Source organism: Myxine glutinosa, chromosome 7 (genome assembly GCF_964187855.1).
Source record: "Myxine glutinosa chromosome 7, kmMyxGlut1.1, whole genome shotgun sequence".
In the NCBI taxonomy this organism is placed as follows: Eukaryota; Metazoa; Chordata; class Myxini; order Myxiniformes; family Myxinidae; genus Myxine; species Myxine glutinosa.
The window spans coordinates 104,912,311-104,933,773 of NC_136267.1; the positions used below are offsets into that span (position 1 = coordinate 104,912,311).

The following is a 21,463-nucleotide window of genomic DNA, read 5'->3' on the forward strand; positions in this document are numbered from 1 at the left end:
GTGCAGCCGGACCCCGAGCCTCTGGGCGACCACCCCCCAGAGCTCCGAGGTGAACTGGGGGCCGCGGTCGGACGAGATGTCTGAGGGGGCGCCGAACCGGGCGACCCAGGTGGCGATGAAAGCCTGCGCGACATCGGCCGCCGTTGTCGACGCCAAGGGCACGGCCTCCGGCCACCGGGTGGTGCGGTCCACCATGGTGAGGACGTAGGTGAAACCCCGCGAGGGGGGCAGAGGTCCCACCAGGTCCACGTGGACGTGGTCAAACCGGCGTTCCGGCACCGTGAACGGGGCCAACGGGGCCTGGGTGTGCCGGTGCACCTTGGCGTGCTGGCACGCGAGGCACGTCCTGGCCCAGCCGCGGACGGCCTTCCGGAGGCCATGCCAGACGAACTTGTCGGCGATCAGCCTTTGGGAGGCCCTCGCGCCCGGGTGGGACAGGCCGTGGATGGCGTCAAACACCTGGCGCTGCCAGCCCGCGGGCACGATGGGGCGAGGACGCCCGAGGGAGACGTCGCACAAGAGGGCCGCGCCCGCGCCGTCGAACGGCACCTCGGTGACGCGGAGGCCCGTGACGGCGGTCCGCAAGGCCTGGATGTCGGGGTCTGCGGCCTGGTCCGCTGCCATCCGGGCATAGTCGATGCCGAGGTGGACTGCGTGGGCGACGGCCCGGGAAAGGCAATCCGCCACCGGGTTGTCCTTCCCCGCGACGTGCTGGATGTCCGTCGTGTACTCGGACACGGCCGAGAGGTGACGCTGCTGCCGGGCCGACCACGGCTCGGTGACCTTGCCCATCGCGAAGATCAGCGGCTTGTGGTCGACGAAGGCAGTGAACGCACGGCCCTCGAGCAGATGGCGGAAGTGCCTGACCGCCAAGTGAAGCCCGAGCAACTCGCGGTCGAAGGTACTGTAACGGCGTTCGGGCGGGCGAAGCTGCCGGCTAAAGAACGCCAGCGGTTGCCAAGCTCCACGCACCCATTGCTCGTGCACCGCGCCCACCGCGTAGTCCGAGGCATCGGTGGTGAGGGCGATCGGTGCATCAGGCGCCGGGTGCGCGAGCATGGTGGCATCAGCCAAGGCGAGCTTCGCGCCCGTGAACGCCGTGTCCATCTGCTCGGTCCAGGTAACGTCGCCTTTGCCCGGCTTACCTCGGAGAGCTTCGTGCAGGGGGCGCAGGAGCTGGGCGATACGGGGCAGGAACCGATGGTAAAAGTTCACCATGCCCAGGAACTCCTGCAGCCCTCTGATCGTGCGGGGGCGCGGAAACCCCTTCACCGCCTCCACCTTGGCCGGCAGGGGGACGGCTCCGTGCCTGGTGACACGGTGCCCCAGAAAATCGATTATGGCGGCGCCGAACCGGCACTTTGCGGGGTTCACAATCAGGCCATGCTGGCCCAGGCGTTCGAAGAGCGTGCGGAGGTGGCGTAGGTGCTCTTCGCGGGACGCGCTGGCGACGAGGATAACGTCCAGGTTAAAAAAAAAAAAAAACCACCTTTAGAGGCCATTTTTCCCCGCAAGCGGGGGTTGGCCTTTTTCGGGAACTGTGACTGTGGTCCCCTTTCGGGAACTGTGGTTGTTGTTGTTTTTCGGTCCCCTTTTTGAAGCAATGTTTTACGGCCGGATGCCCTTCCTGACGCCAACCCTTTTTGCCGCCTTTAACGACAAGCAGGGAATTACCAGTGAACTGGTACTCAATTTGCCGACCTCGGAAGGATGACAGGCTGAGTCAACCCCCCTGGCGTTAATTAAGCGATTGACCGGGATTCGAACCCAGGATCCTAGGATCGTAAGCCGGCACCCTAGCCGCTAGCCCAACACCAGGGATGATATCCCTGGTGCCACCAGGGACCTGGTGCCTGGACCAGGGACCAGGGACCTGGTGCCAGGGTGGTAGCCACCAGGGATATCGTCCAGGTAGACGTAGACAAAATCCAAGTCGCGCAGGACGCTGTCCATCAGTCGCTGGAACGCCTGAGCCGCATTCTTCAGACCGAAGGGCATGCGCAGGAACTCGAAGAGTCCGAATGGCGTGATGACCGCCGTCTTCGGGACGTCCTCTGGCCTGACGGGGACCTGATGGTAGCTGCGTATGAGGTCCACCTTCGAGAAGAAGGACCTGCCCGCCAAACGGGCGGAAAAGTCCTGAATGTGGGGGACGGGGTAGCGGTCGGGAGTCGTGGCGTCATTGAGACGGCGATAGTCCCCGCACGGTCGCCATCCCCCGCCGGGCTTCGGCACGATGTGCAGCGGCGACGCCCAAGCGCTCTCTGAGCGCCGAACGATGCCGAGTCGCTCAAGGGTAGCGAACTCCGCTTTTGCCACCGCCAGCTTCGTCGGCTCGAGGCGGCGTGCCCGGGCGTAGACCGGTGGCCCGACGGTGGGGATGTGATGGGCCACCCCGTGCTTGACGGCCCCCGCCGAGAAGGTGGGCAGCGTGAGGGCCGGGAAGCCGGCGAGGAGGCGGGTGATTGCGTCCGCTGCCGGAAGCGTACAGACCAACATGGCTGGAACCGAACCGTTCGGCAAGCCGCTTGGCAAGCCGCTCGTTGAGCTGGGCAACGCACAAGCGAGCGAGCTGAACGTCTCAGCCTGGACAAGACGTCTGCGCTTGACGTCGACCAGGAGCCCATTAGCGCACAGGAAGTCCGCGCCAAGCAGTGCCATGGGCACGTCGGCGGTGACGAACGTCCATCGGAAAACCTGCCCTCCGAACCGCAGAGGCAGCGTTTTCCGTACATACGGATGGGCGTCCCGTTCGCGGCAAGCAGCGCGGGGCCCCCACCCGTGGCGTGCTTGTCTGACGTGCCGGCGGGAACGACACTCACCTGCGCTCCCGTGTCGCACAGGTAACGGCGCCCGGAGAAGGTGTCCGTTATGAACAGCAGGCTGCTCGAACGGCCGGCGCTCAATAGTGGCGATGAGCGCCGGCCCGGGCGTTTCCCGACCTGTTGAAGGAGCATGGCGGATGACACTGCCGAGCTTCGTGGCCGAACTTGGCGTGGAACCAGCACCAGGTGGTGGAGCTGGAGGAGCGCGACTGGCTCCGCCAGGCCGGTGGAGTTGGCGGGTTTCCCCGCGGTGGCGGTTTTCGCCGCGGCGGTGGGCGGGGCGTGGCGGCGGTCACGAGGTGCGTATCAGCATGCTGCGTATGCTGTAAAAGCTGATGCTGTGGAACAGCAGCATCAGCAGCATCAGCAGCATCAGCCTCGAGGGCCGTGACGGCCACGCCAACTCTCGCCCACGTGTCCGAAGCGGCGAAGTACCTGTCCGCCTCGGCTGCCAATGCTCGGGGTTCCGTTAGCCCGGTCCCGGCCAACGCGAGGCGAACCTGCGCTGGAAGTTGGCGACGGAAAAGCGCCCGGAATAGAGAACCGGGGGCTTCGTCGCCCAACAGTGACAGCATATGGTCCATTCGGACCGACGGGCGCGTGTCACCGAGCTCGGGGAGATCCAGGAGGCGGTCGGCCCGTGCGTCGTCCGTGAGGCCGAACGTGGCTAGGAGTAGCCGCTTGAGTGCCTCGTACTTGTAGCCGTCCGGTGGGTGGCGAAGGACGGACACAACTCGAGCGGCCGTGCCGGGCCCGAGGGAGGCGACGACGTGGCAATAGCGCGTGTCATCGCCGGTGAGGCGCCGAAGCTGAAATTGGGCTTCGGCCTGGACGAACCAGACTTCGGCCTGAGCCTCCCAAAATTCGGGAAGTTTGATGAAGTTGGCCATGGCAATGGCGTCGCGTGTGGAAGGATCGCTCCGGCAGATCCAACGTCGAGGGGGTCACCAGTAAAGCGCGGCGTTACGCGCGCTGCTTGCGAGCAAGGAGGAAGCGGACAAGCGGTAACTTATAAGCGTCTTTATTTCAGGAGCTCACTGTAACACTGGCGCGCTCCGGGCTGTGCGCCCGGTGTATATCATGAGGCCACGCCTACCCCTCGGGCGTGGCCACCGCCCACTTGGTGCGCGGAATGATGTCACCACGCCAGTGGGCTTTTGTGTCCGCCACAATATAATATTATATATATATATATATATATATATATATATATATATATATATATATATATATATATATATATATATATATATATATATATATATATAATATATATATTATATATATATATATATATATATAATATAATATAATATAATATATATATATATATATATATATATAATATAATATAATATATATATATATATATATATATATATATATATATATATATATATATATATATATATATATATATATATATATATATATATATATATATATATATATATATATATATATATACAGTGAAACCTTGACTTACGAGTTTAATTCGTTCTGTGACCGAGCTCGTAACTCAATTTGCTCGTTTCTCAAATTAAATTTCCCCATTAAAATGCATTGAAATGCTATTAATCCGTTCCAGCCCGGCAAAAACCACACCAATTTTTTTTTAAATATACAGTATATATAAAAATATCTCGCGCTTTATATTTCACCTGTATGCAGCATACAAGTTGGCAGGATGGCCTGGACTGGAGGTACGCACACTTGACTCTAAACTGTCCAGCCTGGGTTTGAATCCCGACCCAGCTATAACCTGTCATGGGTGAATCACAGGCAGGGTGATTCATCAATGTGTGTACCGCTAAACTGGGCGCCCCGTTTGCGTCCCATTAGTTGTTGGATGTTAAGGATCTCACCGTGTTTTCCACAAAGAGAAGGCGAGCTATCGCCGGCACTCTGAACAAGTTGTGGCCTGGCATGCTCGTCTCCTCTGCCGTTATATACGTCCTCCTCGGCATCTTTTTCCAGAAGAGCCCTGTCTCGTCACAGTTGAAGATTTGCTGGTGGATGTATCGTTCGGCTTCTATCAGTTCGGCAAAAGTTATAATAAAATCTTCAGCTGCCTTCACATCCGCCTCACCAAGTCGACAACACGCACACCTCGCTCATGTTTTTCGACGATTGCGTGTTTTATATCCAAGCACATCATCCTCTTCTTCTTCTCAGTACTGCCCTTGGCACTCAATTTCTTAGGACCCATGGTTAAAACTAAGAAATTTTCCAAAATAACCAAAATGCGAAAACAAAGCAGCAGCTATATACGGCAGAGATGCTTGCATGGCAAGATAACCACGTGACCGGAACCCACCTGGTGGCGGGTGGCGTAAGCTCCAAAATAACCAAAATGCGAAAACAAAGCAGCAGCTATATACGGCAGAGATGCTTGCACGGCAAGATAACCACGTGACCGGAACCCACCTGGTGGCGGGTGGCGTAAGCTCCAAAATAACCAAAATGCGAAAACAAAGCAGCAGCGATATACGGCAGAGATGCTTGCACGGCAAGATAACCACGTGACCGGAACCCACTTGGTGGCGGGTGGCGGAAGCTCGTAACTCAGATCTCGGCTCGCATCTCAAAGCAATAAACCGCCCGAGCGACGGCTCGTATCTCGGAAAACTCGTAAGTTGGTGCACTCGTAAGTCAAGGTTTCACTGTATGTATGTATATATATATATATATATATATATATATATATATATTTACTTTTGACTCCTCAGAATTCCTCTGTTTTGAAAAAGTAAAACAACAACAATCTTTCAACCCTAAGAGAAAGAGCTCAGTTCATTTGTGCTGATTGTCAGGCTGGACTATGTGGTACTGGATTTTGAAATGAAATAATAAAATAATTAATCTGACTCCCAAGATAAATTTCTCATGCTTTGTTTGGTAGATGCATATTAATTATAATAATAATAATTCATTTATTTTGTATAGCGCTTTTCAAGTAGCCCAAAGGCGCTTTGACAGAGTGGAAAACATAATGCATAACAATACATGAAAACCACAATTGCACAAAGACAAGAATCAATAGGGAAATATTTAAAGCAAAAGGAGGGAGAAGGAGAAGTGATAGTCAGGGGTTAAATGCTGTGGGTTGAATGTTGAATGCAGTGTTGAACAGGTGGGTCTTTAGTGATGTTTTGAATGTGGTGAGTGAGGAGGAGTCTCTGATGGTGTGAGGTAGTGAGTTCCAGAGGGTGGGAGCAGCGATGGAGAAGGCCCTGTCCCCCCAGGATCTGAATTTGGTCCGGATGGAGGGGGTCAGGAGGTTGGTACCAGCAGAGCGGAGGTTGCGGGTGGGAGTGTGTCTGGAGAGGAGGTCAGCCAGGTAGGATGGGGCCAGGTTATGGAGGGCTTTGTATGTCAAGAGGAGGATTTTGTACTGGATTCTCTGGGGGATGGGGAGCCAGTGAAGCTTGTAAAGGACGGGGGTGATGTGGTCACGGGTCCGGGAATGGGTGAGTAGACGGGCAGCGGAGTTCTGAATGTATTGGAGTTTAATGGTGATTTTTGAGGGTGAACCATAGAGGAGGCTATTGCAGTAGTCCAGACGGGAGGTGATGAAGGCGTGGATGAGGGTTTCTGCAGCCGTGGAGGAGAGGGATGAGCGGAGACGGGCAATGTTTTTCAGGTGAAAGAAGGCTGACTTTGTGATCTGTTTAGTGTGTTTGTCGAAGGAGAGGGTTTGGTCAAAGATGACGCCAAGATTCCGGATGTGAGGGGAGGTGGATACTGGGATACCGTCGATGTTGAGGGCAAAGTTATGGGTGGATTTTGTGAGCGTTTTTGGGCCAATGATGATTATTTCAGATTTATCACAGTTAAGCTTGAGGAAGTTGATTTGAAGCCAGCATTTTATTTCAGTGATGCAGTTTGTCAGGATAGAGTGGGTGTCGGTGGAGACGGACTTGGTGGAGATGAAAAGCTGGATGTCATCGGCGAAGCAGTGGAATTGGAGACCATGACGGCGGATTAAGTGACCGAGGGGGGACAGGAAAAGGATGAAGAGGAGGGGGCCAAGAACTGAACCTTGGGGGAGGGGAGCAGTGTGGGATTTGCAGTTATTGATGGAGATGAACTGGCGTCTGTCAGAGAGGTATGATTTAATCCAAGAGAGGGCAGTGCCGGTAGCGTTAAAGGTGGACTCAAGTCGGGTGAGGAGGATGGTGTGATCGATGGTGTCAAAGGCAGCGCTGAGGTTGAGGAGGACGAGAATGTTGAGGTTGCCAGCGTCAGAGGAGAGGAGAAGGTCGTTGGTGATTTTGAGGAGAGCAGTTCAGTACTGTGGTTGGAGCGGAATCCGGATTGGAATGTTTCATACAGGTTATTGGCAGAGAGGTGATGTTTGAGTTGAGTGGCTACAGCGCGTTCCAAAACTTTTGACAGAAAGGGTAGGTTGGAGATGGGTCTGAAGTTGTTTAGGGTGTCAGGGTTTAGACCAGGTTTTTTTAGAATGGGGGTAACAGCAGCAATTTTGAGGGAAGGTGGGACGATGCCTGTAGACAGGGAGGAGTTTATTGTTGCAATGATAAGTGGAGAGAGAGCAGGGAGGGAGGCCTTGACAAAGCTGGAGGGGATGGGGTCAAGAGTGCAGGTGGCAGTTTTCATTCCTATGAGGAGTTCAGAGAGGTCAGTAGGGGAGATTGGGGAGAACTGAGACAGGGGATGGCAGGACAAGGGGGGGCGGGTGGTTGGAGGGGGAGCGGGTGCGGCGGTGGTCAAGCTGTTGTAGATGTTGTCAATTTGCGTTGGAAGAAAGAGAGGAAGGAGATGCAGTTGTCTACTGTGAATGACTGGGTGGTGGTGTTCAGGGGGGCGGAGGAGTTTGTTTATTGTCGAGAAGAGTGCTTTTGGGTTTCCGGAGCCAGAGTGGATAATTTGAGAGTAGTAGGCGGAGCGGGCGCGGGAGAGGGCATCTTTGTAGTGTTGTAGGTGGTCCTTGTAGGCTTGGGAGTGAACTGCGAGACCTGTTTTATTGCGGAGTCTTTCAAGTTGGCGAGCACGAGTTTTCATCAGGCGGAGTTCAGGGGTAAACCAGGGAGCAGAATGGGTGAAAGAAACTGTTTTGGTTTTTACAGGCGCAAGCTGGTCAAGGCAGGAGGAGAGAGTGTGGTTGTAGTAGTCAGTGAGGCCGGAAGGGGTGTGGAGGTCAACGAAGGGAGAAGTGGACATTTTTTCAGAGAGGGTGGATGAGAATGAGGTAGGTGAAAGAGCGTTTAGCTTACGGAAGGTGATAGTGCGATAATATCTTGGTGTTGGGGTGGGGATGTTGATGGTCATAGTGATAGCTAAGTGGTCAGAGAGGGTGAGGTCGGAGCCAGAGAGATGGTGCAAATTTAATCCAGTGGAGCAGACAAGGTCCAAAATGTGACCACGGATATGGGTAGGAAAGTCGACATGTTGAGTGAGGTTAAAGCAGGTGAGTAAATCAGTGAAGTCAGTGGTTATCGTGGAGTCAGTGGAGTCCATGTGGATATTGAAATCACCAAGGAGGAGGATTGAGGGGGAGAGGGAACATAGCTGGGTCAGAAAGAAGGAGAAGTCAGACAGGAATGATGGGTGTGGCTTGGGAGGGCGGTAGACGACAGCCATGACTGACTGCGTGCGACCAGAGAGTTTAAAAGCCAGCTGTTCAAATGATGAGGATGAGGCGATGGGGATGAGGCTGGTCCTGATGTCTTGACGGTGGATAACGGCAATTCCACCACCTCGGCCCCCCGAGAGTGGTTTATTGACGTAGGAATATCCATTGGGTGTGGTGAGGTTGAGTGTGTAGTAGTCCAGAGGTTGTTGCCAGGTTTCGGTGAGACAGAGAAAGTCCAGTTTGTTATCCAGGATGTATTCGTTCAGGATGAGGCATTTGTTGTTGAGGGACCGGGTGTTGAACAGGGTGAGCTTGATGTTGTTTTGAACAGCAGGGATGAATTCAGGTGATTTAGCCAGGGTTCGTAGGCAGGAGGTGCGATTGTGTGCATTGCTGTGACCAGGTGCGCTGGGACGAAGAGTGAGAGTGCGCTGAGCCGACCAGAGGACGGGGATGGAGTGACCTGATTGCAAATATACAAACTTACGACCGGAGCCACGGTGAATGTACCTGGGTCGTCGGAGGAGTCCATTTGATTTGATGGCAGAGATACATGATGGGGTGGAGCGGGTATTGAGCAGAAGGAGCCTTGCGGCGGAGTACTGCAGAGCCATGTCAGGCAGGAGCGGAGAGACGAGACGAGGCCAAGGTTGAGGAGGTGAAACAATGGTCCCAACCCACGGGAGCGGGCCCGAGGAAATGAAGGAGCCAGGTAGGTGAAGCCAGGAGCAGAGCCGGGACCAAGCAGAGGGCAGGCAGGAGCAAAGAGACGATCACGAGGCCAAGGTTGATCACGGCAAAGCGGCAAATGCAGCGGCAATCGACCGCCGCCGCTACAAATCTAGATCACGGCGGGAAACCGCCACCAAACCGCTGCGATGGTCACAACCCACGAGAGCGTCCCCGAGGAAACAGCGAGCAGGCGAAGGAGCCGGGCAGGCGAAGTAGGGAGCAGAGCCGGGGCTATGCAGAGGGCAGACTCAATGGCCAAAAAATCTGCACGACCACCAAAAAAGCAAGCAACTGACAGTGGCCCGGTCGAAGAAGCGGTGAGCATGTGACGCCTGCGTCCTCTCCATACCGGACCGGAAGCGGAAGATCTGATATAAAATTAATGATATAATGATATAAAATTATAAAATATATAAAATTATAAGATATAAAATTATTATAATATAATATTAATGATATAAAAAACGAAAATAACATCATAATATCATAGTTTACCTAATTAATCTGCTTTTAAACTCTTCAGCAATTACAACAACTGGTATGTACAATAAGTGGAAACTGATGATAAATTAAGCATTACCCTTGACAAAAAGGAAACTGTTGAAATACGGAATCCCTGCCACAGAGTAGATGCCATCTCTTCGAGAGGTTGTATCATCATCTTCATCAAAACCTGCATCGAAGTCTTCATCGCTTTCTCCAATCTGTTCAAAGATATTTGAGATGATTTACTCAAATGCAAAGATTTCACGTTTTGTTCAGGTTAATAATACAAGTGATAAGAAAATGGAGTCACTATTTCACACCTGGAACTCCAAGATGCTTTAATGTTCAAATTGTTGACAATTCATCACTTCTTGGAGGCTAGCCAAAGGCATGTTTTGATTTTATATTTTTAAAATATATAAATATTAAATATACGTAAGCAAAATAAATAATACAAGACGAAGGGACTGATGACATTTAAAATATGAAAAGGTATTTTTAAGGAATGCTTTAAAATTTAAGAAATGCTTTTACAGTTATTTCCCAGATGGTAGCCACTCCTGCGAAAAAGGCACATGACAGCAAGCCTTGAGTTTGCAAAAAGGCACATTACAGCACGCCTGGAGTTTGCAAAAATGCACATGACAGCACGCCTGGAATTTGCAAAAATGCACGTGAATGACTGAGAGCATGAAGCAAAATATTCTGTGGTCTGATGAGGCGATAATTGAATTATTTGGCCTGAATGCAAAGCGCTATGTCTGGCGGAACCCGAGCACAGCTCCTCACCCATCTAACAGAATCCCTACTGTAAAGCATGGTGGTGCAGCATCATGATATGGGGATGCTTTTCAGCGGCAGTGACTGGGAGACTTTCAACGATATCGGGAACAATGAATGGAGCCAAATACAGGCAAATCCTTGAGGAGAACCCGCTTCAGAGTAAAAAAGACTTTAGACTGCGGCGAAGATGTATGTTCCAAAAGGACAATGACCCCAAGCATACAGCCAAAGTAACACTTGAATGGCTTCAGAACAAGAACATGAAAGTCCTTGAAAGGCCTAGCCAAAGCCCAGACTTGAAACTCATTGAGAATTTGAGGAAAGACTTAAAGATTGATGTTCATCAACGCTCCCCATCCAACTTGACAGTGCTTGTGCAAATCTGCAAGGAAGAATGGGAGAAACTCCATAAATTCAGATGTGCAAAGCTGATACAGACATGCCCAAGAAGACTCGAAGCTGGAATCGCTGCCAAAGGCGCTTCTACGAAAATTATACTGTGGACTCTGGGGTCTGAATACTTATGTAAATTAGATATTTCTGTGTTGCATTTTAAATAAATTTGAAAAAAAAATCTAGAAACGTTTTCACTTTGTCAGTATGGGGTGTTTCTTGTAGATCAGTGACAAAAAATCTCATTTTAATCCATTTTAAATTCAGGCTGTATATATATAAAAAAATAACCACCTTTAGAGGCCATTTTTCCCCGCAAAGCGGGGGTTGGCCTTTTTCGGGAACCGTGGTTGTTGTTGTTTTTTTGGTCCCCTTTTTGAAGCAATGTTTTACGGCCGGATGCCCTTCCTGACGCCAACCCTTTTTGTCGCCTTTTTACGACAAACAGGGAATTACCAGTGAACTGGTACTCAGCCGACCTCGGAAGGATGACAGGCTGAGTCAACCCCCCTGGCGTTAATTCAGCGATCAGACCGGGATTCGAACCCAGGATCCTAGGATCCTAAGCCGGCACCCTAGCCGCTAGCCCAACACCAGGGTTTTATTATTACAACAAAATATTACTGTATTACAACAAAATGTGATAAAGTCAAGGGTGTGAAAACTTTCTGAAGGCACTGTGTTTACATATTCCCATTTACTGCTGTGTCCTTTTGTTTTTCTTGGTTTGTTCCGTTTTTGTTTATAACATCTTATTTGCCCTCTTCCCTGTTTACTTTACAAATTAAATCCTTTAAAAGGTAAGAAAATGTCTTTGAGGCATCTATCTGCCTTTTGTGTGTGTTTACCCTCAATTTCGGCCCAATTGAACAATCCTTGTAGTCCTTGAGCCAACCGGCCATATTTTGAAGTGAATGCTCCGGCGGGGGGAGTAATTCTCATTATGATTTTCCATTAGACCAATGTCTCAAGTGTCAGAAAAGGTGTGATGGACATCTGAGAACGGTAGCTTAGTGCCCGGATGGACGCCATCTTTGAAACCACCCAGCTCGAAAATGCCCATTTGGTGGGGTACATTGTTGCACGTGTATCTGGACTTCTATACTAGCTATCGATGTGCGGTTGACGACTAAATATACGTCCGATGTGTACCGTCTAAATAAAAAATAATATGAAGCATTTTGTTTTAGATTAATTATTATAAAAATCAATTATCGAAAAAAAATCATATATTTTTCAATATTTTATTATTAGACTTGTACTTTTTTTAGTGAAACAACACTGGTATGATTTTCCAAATTATGCATTGTGCTACACCGTTTATCTGTCTATAAAAATAACTCAAAAACTAAAACATATCATCCACCACGAGTTTACAACAAATAAATGTAAAGAGGCATAAAATGACTTAGGCCGCCGCTGGCATTGTCTATTCTGACGATAACGCAAGTTAGGAATGTCGTACGGAGAGGATTTTAACACCATACGATATCTAATAAGCAGGCGGAAATTGTTACATAGGAAATCTGCACTTCGGTGGCCATCTTGGATTTCAAAATGGCCGCCAATTATATTAATTATTCATTACTAGAGTTTGGAAAGACGTATGGAGCTGATTTTAACACCATACGATGTATATTCCTAATAAGCAAGCGGAGGTATCATTGAACATGTCATGTTTTAGTCAAATAACACCGGTATGATCTTCCAAATTATACATTTTGCTAAACCGTTTATCTGTCTATAAAGATTTTCAGGCAATTTGGCCTGCATTATAATAGAGAACAACATATGCTATACAATATACAGTGCACACAAAGTTAATCATCAGAGTCGCCATCAGAGTCATTGGCATCCTGAGCCACGATAGCATCATCCTGCACCATGTTGGAGCATCCCTGCAGCTTACACACAACAGTGCACTTCAACCCATTCAGTATGCAGGACCAATCTGACGGTCGACACGTCCTTCTGCATGTGCATGAGATGAGATTCAAGACGACATCTGGAGCTGGTAGACCCGCCATCCATCGGATTGTGAGCGAACCGCCATCATCGAGTTCCCAACCATGTCCTGCTGATGGTGTTGGGACGTCTGGTAGGTTTTCAAGGCTGCGTCGCCAGATAGCCGCCTGATAGTTGGCCCTAAGCGTATGCTGCATCAAGGAGTCTTCACAAGGCGGCAATTGTCCAGATTCGATCTGGCCCTTCTTTGCACAGAACATGTGATAACGGAGCGAATTAACACCGACGATCTTCGTGTTCTTGGCGTACAGCTGACACGTGAAGGCCTGAATGCTATTGAAGACGTCTGTTGGTACATTCCACGAAGATCCCAGATCTGTGAATGCTTGAAGATACAGCTCATTCGCTTGCACAAGCTTCAAAGCCTTTATCTTTCCTTGGCTAGCCAGAGCACTCACAGTGTCACACCCGCTCCATGCATGAAGCCCTGGCAATGCACTGCAAACTCCAGACCCCAATACCGCAGCCAACTTTCCAACGTCGATCATTCTGACTCGAACCTTTGTTCCTCGTCTGATGAAGAGCTGACTATCGATGGTTCTGCTGAGATGAAGACTGATGATCAGAACGTCGGTGTCATCTGCCACTAAGATGATCGTCTTGTAGTGGGTAGCGGCGTGCTTTGCGTGGAGAAACATACGCGTGTCTGCTTCCTCGTGGCTACATTCGAGTGCTTGCACCAACTTCCATCTATCGCGGGTCAGTACCAGACATTTTTCACCACAGGTGACATACAGTGTTCTGTTGCCTAGCTTTTCGCGATTTGTTTCATGTTTCCACGACTCCGCCAGAAACACAACCAGTTTCTCCTTTGTCTGGCTGCAAGCAAGGAGACGCCGCCAGTTCATGATTTTGTGTGCGGGTCTGATCTCGCTGAAACTGATGCCTTCATTTGAACCGCGGTTCACACGCTCAGCTGCTTTGATGGATTCTTCTGTGTATGTGTCAAAGACAACATCGATGCGCTCACTGCCTTGACCAGCGTGAAGCACTGCAGCAAGGATGCGGTCAGATAGTTCTTCGAATGTGTCGTTCTCGCCATGCATCTTTTGTATGAGAGCCATCGCATCAATTATTGTTGCACTTCGCTTGTCAACGTTCTCGGCTGGTTCCACAAGACCTTCCATGTGTTTCGCAAGTGCAGCTTTGTTCGTTTTTTTCATTGACCCATCAACGTTTGCCAAAGACCATGGTAACGGCCCTAGTGGGTGACAAAGGACAAGTTGCATGTCGAGGTTCCTTGTCTTGGCGATGAGTATCATGGTGGCAAACAGTTGTCTGTCAGCTCTCAGGATGATCTCCTTGTTTGTGCCCTTCACAACTTTCTGCTTGATCTTACCAAAGGTCTTCAAGTTTAGCTTGTTCAATGTGTCATGAAAGCCTGTTCCCTCTTCAAGACGTTTCTGGAAGCTTTGATATGCCGCTTCCCCCTTTTGCAGGGTGTTGAGTAGGTCATTAGAAACGTCCTCCCTCGCAGCCGCTCCGGTAGATATACTGAGAAGACATGACGGATCATCGGCGAATGGATTGGTCCAGTCATTTTCCAGTAGATCACAGATAGCTGTGACGCCAGACTCATCACGTTTGATGCGAGAAGTAGACAAGTCAGGGTGCTTGGCGTGAGATGTGTCGCTGCCATTCACAAGGATAGTTTCTCGTAGTTGCCTCAGTGCAGTAGCCCGATTTTCTGCAGTTAGATAGTATCGTGACACAGCCCCTTGTCGAAGACTAAAACCTCGTGTTCCTCCAGCTGTTTGCGTATCTTTGTTTACTGTTTCTTCTGTTGTCTGATCAACAGCGATTCTGGCAAATGGATTCCCTGGTCTAAGCTGTACGGAGAAGTAGCCTTGATTGAAATGCCTGTACAACTCGGGGCATGTTTCGTGGAGTTGCGTCATCTGTGCATAGTACACTGGTAGATATCTAGCATAGTTCACCTTGTTCATTGCGAAACACCAAGGGATCACTCTTCTGACACAAGCCAAGTGAAGCATCCAGTCGCCTTCTCTATCCGCACGAATCAACCCCAGCAGGGTCTCTACCATATCAATATACATCATCCAGAAGCGAGCCATGTCTCCATGTTTGGTTCGCAGAAAATGTAGGTATTTCGCGAACATGTCAAAGCTCTGTACACATGAATCATCATCGAGAGCAGCAGCGAGAGTCTCGTGGCAAACATCCTCCTTGATGCTGCGAATTTTGAGGTCAGTGCTTCGAATCTGGGGTTCCTTGTCAGGATGATTGCTTTCTATCCACACCTGGAAGCCCTTCCAAATGATGCGCATTAGTGCCTCGTACATCATCTTGTGGAGTCGCACAGCACGGTTGTATTGCTTGCCTTCCAGAACCCTGTTGATGGAACCTTCAGCGATTACTCCTGACTCAACAGCTACATCCCGAAGGCCTGCATCTCCAAACATTTTCCCAATGCTCGACATGAAGTTACAGATGGTATGGAAGTTCCCCATCATGAGCACGATTCTTCCATATCGATCGACATCTTTCCATGCTATTTCGGTCGCCTTAGCAAATAGTGCCTGGTCTAGCACCACCGGTATACGCTCAAGCTGAAGTGATGACATGATGTTCAGAGCTTCTCTGAGGATTTCTTGCACTGTTGCCATATCTGTGGCAGGCGCGTTTATAGTCGGCAGGTAGCCAACTACATCTTCCGTCACCTGAACACGATCTCTAGTCATGATGTTGAAACCAGTCCACGAACTGATTGTCTGGTCGCATGGTTCCAGCATGCGAGTCATAATCCATACGTGATTTCGGCGCTGCGCAAGGGATGTTGCGCCTGCAAGAGTGTCAGAAAGATCTGCAGGCTTGATTGCAGGTGGGCCCTCTCGTTTCCCACCGCTGTATATTGGAACTAAATCGCTGGATGACGGGATAGATCGCTTCTTATCTGCTTTGGATACTGCCGATGGAGGTTGGGGCGGCAAACACGACTGCGACTTCGGTTGGACGATGATACCGTTGACGCGATGCGATGTTCCGCCACCACTCAGCGATTCCTCTAGCCTGTCGATGTTATCGAATGCTAATACAGTCGGGACCGAAGGGTGCACATGTGACGGAAGTGGTACTTTGTGTGCACTGCACTGTATATTGTATAGCATATGTTGTTCTCTATTATAATGCAGGCCAAATTGCCTGAAAATCTTTATAGACAGATAAACGGTTTAGCAAAATGTATAATTTGGAAGATCATACCGGTGTTATTTGACTAAAACATGACATGTTCAATGATACCTCCGCTTGCTTATTAGGAATATACATCGTATGGTGTTAAAATCAGCTCCATACGTCTTTCCAAACTCTAGTAATGAATAATTAATATAATTGGCGGCCATTTTGAAATCCAAGATGGCCACCAAAGTGCAGATTTCCTATGTAACAATTTCCGCCTGCTTATTAGATATCGTATGGTGTTAAAATCCTCTCCGTACGACATTCCTAACTTGCGTTATCGTCAGAATAGATAATGCCAGCGGCGGCCTAAGTCATTTTATGCCTCTTTACATTTATTTGTTGTAAACTCGTGGTGGATGATATGTTTTAGTTTTTGAGTTATTTTTATAGACAGATAAACGGTGTAGCACAATGCATAATTTGGAAAATCATACCAGTGTTGTTTCACTAAAAAAAGTACAAGTCTAATAATAAAATATTGAAAAATATATGATTTTTTTTCGATAATTGATTTTTATAATAATTAATCTAAAACAAAATGCTTCATATTATTTTTTATTTAGACGGTACACATCGGACGTATATTTAGTCGTCAACCGCACATCGATAGCTAGTATAGAAGTCCAGATACACGTGCAACAATGTACCCCACCAAATGGGCATTTTCGAGCTGGGTGGTTTCAAAGATGGCGTCCATCCGGGCACTAAGCTACCGTTCTCAGATGTCCATCACACCTTTTCTGACACTTGAGACATTGGTCTAATGGAAAATCATAATGAGAATTACTCCCCCCGCCGGAGCATTACTTTTGGTCTGGCTCAAGGACTATTGGGGAACGGTAAAGTTATAATTCATTAAATGCAGTGATATAAAAGACCCTTTTGGCCATATACCAAGACTAAAGGTCTCGGTGTTGAGGTTTCCGTCTTAACTCTAGCCTCAGACGTGACAATATCAATGGATATTTCTCACTTTTGACTTTATATTGCCACAAAATTATTGGAGTCCATATTCCCCAAAGGTCCACTTTAGTAGATATGATTCTTTTCATATCATTTCAATTTGAGTCTCTTGTAGCAAGGGTATGACTGTCAAAATTATTAAGGGACCATATCACATGACAGGAAGTAATTAGGAAAGTCCTGTAGAGTAAATACAAAGTTACATACATATATACATATATACATACATACAAACATAATACATACATGCATAACTCTCACCGTTGATTGTCCAATTGAACCATTGTAGGAATAACGTGAGTCATACTCCGATGGAAACTGCCTCTTATCATGCCGCTGGCGAATAGAGATTGTGCCTTCAGAATCAATGAAACTCCCAGATTCATCAAACTCGAGGTCAAATTCCTCCAGGATGGGTGCATCATAGATGGGCTCACCAATTTCTTCTCCACCTTCAGTCAACTGCTCGCCAGCCCCTGTTTTCTGTTCTTCATTTAATTCTCCATTCATTTGACCCTTCAAAGGATGCTGATCAACATGTGGGCCTTGCTGCAATACTCTGTTTCTTTCTTCCCCTCCGACAAAACCTTCATCTTCTTCATCTACCATTTGTTCCTTTTTGCCCAACACCTTTTCAGCTGTAGTGGTCTCCGCAAATGGCTTGTTCTGTCCAAGTTCATCCACATCTGATAGAGACTGCTGCACATGGGACTCACATGTCTCACATTCACCAAAGTCAAGAGTCTCTAGGAAATCCTGTGTTGCCTGGTCAGCTTCTTCTTCTAGACGACGGATAGCTTCCTCTCGAGCTTCCCATGCCTCTGCTGACTGGCCTTCTATACCAATCTGCTGAGTGATTTGATCCTCAGCCTCTCTCTGCTGCTGAAGTAATTCTATTTCTTTCTCTAGTTTCTCAATAAGTATCAGCTGTGTGGCCTCATCTTCTTGCACCTCTCCAACATTTCCAGTCTCTTCAGCTTGTCGTCGCCGCTCTTCCTCCTGTTCCTGCAATTAAAAAATAAATCATCAATTGTGTAGAGACAATACTTTTACTACTTTGTTGCGCTAAGCGTCAATGCTTAAAATTTGAAACTTACTTTTAAAGTTTTCAGCTCAGCTTCAAGCCTCTCGCGTTCCCTGTTGGATAATAAATGTTGAGAAAACGCAACAGAAAAAACAATAGATCATGTGACTACTGTGAGAGCCTAGGAAGCACTGGACTTGCTTCGCAAAGGCAATGTGATGAGCATGAAACTGCGTAGTACAAAATGGCAGTGTTGCCACAAAATCCCCCTCACCAAACAGAAAAATGCAATATTATTAAATCATTAAACATTCACTAATGTAAGGCAGGCCAGAAACCCACAGTCTACAATAGGCCATGAGCCCTGTCAGTTTATCGTTCAATCTTGTAATCCAATCAAAGGGACTACCTAACTTTTCACCAAATAGCTGTGCAATTGATCATATAATATATATTGACGTCACGCTCGAAGGTTCCACATATAATTTTAACAGGTGGTCACAAACTCTTTCATCTCATCTCAGCCAATCAGATTACAAATATGGGTGTGTGATTGGCTGGAGAACTCATCATCATAAGTATCCAAGATGGCGGCCCCCAGTGAGAAGCGGATCGACTCAGTATGTTCTGAAAAATGTACTCGTTTACTGCATGTATTAGCGACAGAAGCATCAAAAGTGACAGCTGTGAATGACGTGTCGTGAATGACGTGTGAATGACGTGATCTGACAGTCAGATGGAAGAAGGCGAGTGAGTGTGCAGAAAGGTGGAAGAACTTATGCGATGGCATAGAGAAGCGAATTTTGGTGGAACACTCTGACATGTGGGTAAAGCCTCGGTTTGACGTGGTGAATGCATCATATGGATACCACAGGAAGTGATATTCTCACTTCACTAACAAAACGTTGATTGATAGGGCTGCCAAACGATATAAAGTGGCAGGAGTGTGCAGGGTAGATGTCACAGGTAGTATTACACCTCTTCAAGCAATATCTTCAGGATTTCAAAAGGGTACTGCACCCCTACCGGGACATTACACTCGGCGGAACATTCTCTGCTCAGCCATGCAGCCCCACATCATGTTAAGCATGCGTTACCAGATACTTGCATCATATGTAAGAACTAGAAGAATGTGACTGTGTTGCCAATATGCCTCCGCATAGTCCCACAACGGGTAGATGCCGTCACTGCATATGTATGGGTAGGGTATCACGTTTGTTAAGTTTCGTGTTGATTGGATAAGGTTCATTTTTCTATCCAAGACAGCTGCCAAACCACGTGACCTATGACGTCATCATTTTCAAACTATATGCAACAGTGCTGTTAGATATTTGTAAAATTTTGCATCGATAGGGTGAGCGGTTTCAGAGATATAATTATTTAATATTTTCCTTCAATCCAATATGGCTGCCAAACCATGTGACCGATGATGTCATAAATTTAATATTTCAATACAAATGGGTCATAGATCATGTGCATGCAATTTCAGATTTTTAGGATAAGGAATTTGATTAAAACATTTTTGGCTGGTATACCACTTCACCTATGATTCATGCTTCACATATGTCATCATTATCATGCTTTTGTTCCACATTGGGAGTACTTGACAATATGCCAAGTTTAAAAATTTTTCCATTCAGATGTTTCTGAGAAATAATTTTTCAATTATTTGCTTTTAATCCAAGATAGCTGCCATACCACGTGACCTATGACGTCACAATTATCATAAACCATCCTGCATTGGGTGTCACTCCTACCCTGAAAGTTTCATCTCAATCGGACGTATCGTTGCTGAGAAAAACGAGGTTTAGCCCGTACGGACGTACGGACGCGAAGGACAACTCGAAAACATAATGCCTCCACGACTTTGTCGGCGGAGGCATAAAAAGGATCTTTTCGTAACATCTGGAAGAAACAAACTAATTAGAGAAAAGCATGTTCAAGCTGAAACGATTGATTCTGGTAATCTGGTAAGTATGATACTGGATTATGTAATCAGTTTACAAAATGATTTGTAGAACTCGAGACATTTTTCAGGAAATGGTCATGGGCACTGCCAGAATTTTTTGAATTCATTTATTTTCTTCTGGTCTGTTCTCCTCTGATTTATCATTATTCTGTTTACTCAATAAATTGTATTATAAGTTTGTTGAGACAGGCAGCTGGGATGCTGCACAAAGTTTGAATGCCTCATGAGCAGTATCTTGGACGCTATTAACAATTTTATCAGATTAGAGGCCGATTTCAGAAACGGTGGATTTTGACCCAAAATGCCTTATAGCTCCGTACTGTGTGAGATTTCAACATGACAACAAGCAGGTTCGGATTTTATGGGTCGAAATGGTGCAGAAAAACTTAATTTCAAGTAGTCCCCCTGGGTGGGTCACAAGAATCGATTTATAGCCACTTTCATGCCCAGAGACCACAGCGTACAAGTACACAAGCGTGTACATTCTACAAGTACACAAGTACTGTATATTCTATCACTGCTGAATGATCCTTCAAAAGTTTCGAAGAAGGTATGTATGATCACCTATTTTCTCAGTACCCTGTCATTAACAGTATATGTACTTACATTATTACAACTTACAACAACAGAGAAGTATTGGTCAGAAGAAGAGTGGACATATGTTGTGTGCAAGAGACGAGATGGAAGGGAAGTGGTGTGAGAATGGTGAAGGGTAGGCAGGGACAGAAATACAAGTTTGTGTGGCAAGGGTGCCCGGAGGGCGTGAATGGTGTTGGTGTCATGTTTTCCGAGGAGTTTATAGACAGTGTGGTGAGTGTGACGAGAGTGAGTGATAGGTTGATGATGGTGAAAATGATGATTGGAAAGCTCTTGGTGAACGTCATCTCGAGATATGCTCCGCAGGTTGGTCGGAGCGATGAAGAGAAGGACAAGTTCTGGTGTGCGATAGAGAAGCTGATGGAAAACGTGAAAGATGAGGAAGTTGTTGTGGTAGGAGGAGACCTAAATGGACACGTGGGAAGGAGTATGGATGGTTTTGAGGGAGTTCATGGGGGTTACGGATATGGTGTGAGAAATGGAGAAGGTGAAAGGATTTTGGAGTTTGCTGATGGAGCTGATTTGTTGATTTGTAATACTCAGTTCCAGAAAGAGGATAATAAGCTTGTTACATACACGTCAGGTGGGTCGACGACAACCGTTGACTACCTGATGGTGCGTAGGCGAGATAGAGGGCACCTCCGGGACACAAAGGTGATCCCGGGGGAGGAGGCTGTTTCACAGCACCACTTGGTTGTCTGCGACATAAGGGTGAAAGGTGCGAGGAGAGCTCGGCGGGTGAAGTACCAACCAAGAATGAAGGTGTGGAGGTTGAAAGAGGTGACAGTAAGGGAGGCATTAAAAGAGAGGCTGAGTAGGGTAGAGGATGATGTGGTTGAGCTTGAAAGTGGTTGGATGTCAATGAAAGC

At 47.8% G+C, this 21,463-nt stretch overlaps 1 protein-coding gene across 1 annotated transcript in view; it reads right to left on the reverse strand.

The window, feature by feature from the left end:
* The window catches only part of LOC137431601 (unconventional myosin-X), a 330,046-nt gene that overhangs the window by 73,297 nt on the left and 235,286 nt on the right, over window positions 1–21,463 (reverse strand). Inside the window, exons 24-26 of the mRNA XM_068123112.2 lie at window positions 18,102–18,141; window positions 17,266–18,009; window positions 9,734–9,857 (exon numbers count right to left, since the gene is read on the reverse strand). Coding sequence (XP_067979213.2) covers window positions 9,734–9,857; window positions 17,266–18,009; window positions 18,102–18,141 — 908 coding nt within the window. The remainder of the gene's footprint in view (window positions 1–9,733; window positions 9,858–17,265; window positions 18,010–18,101; window positions 18,142–21,463) is intronic.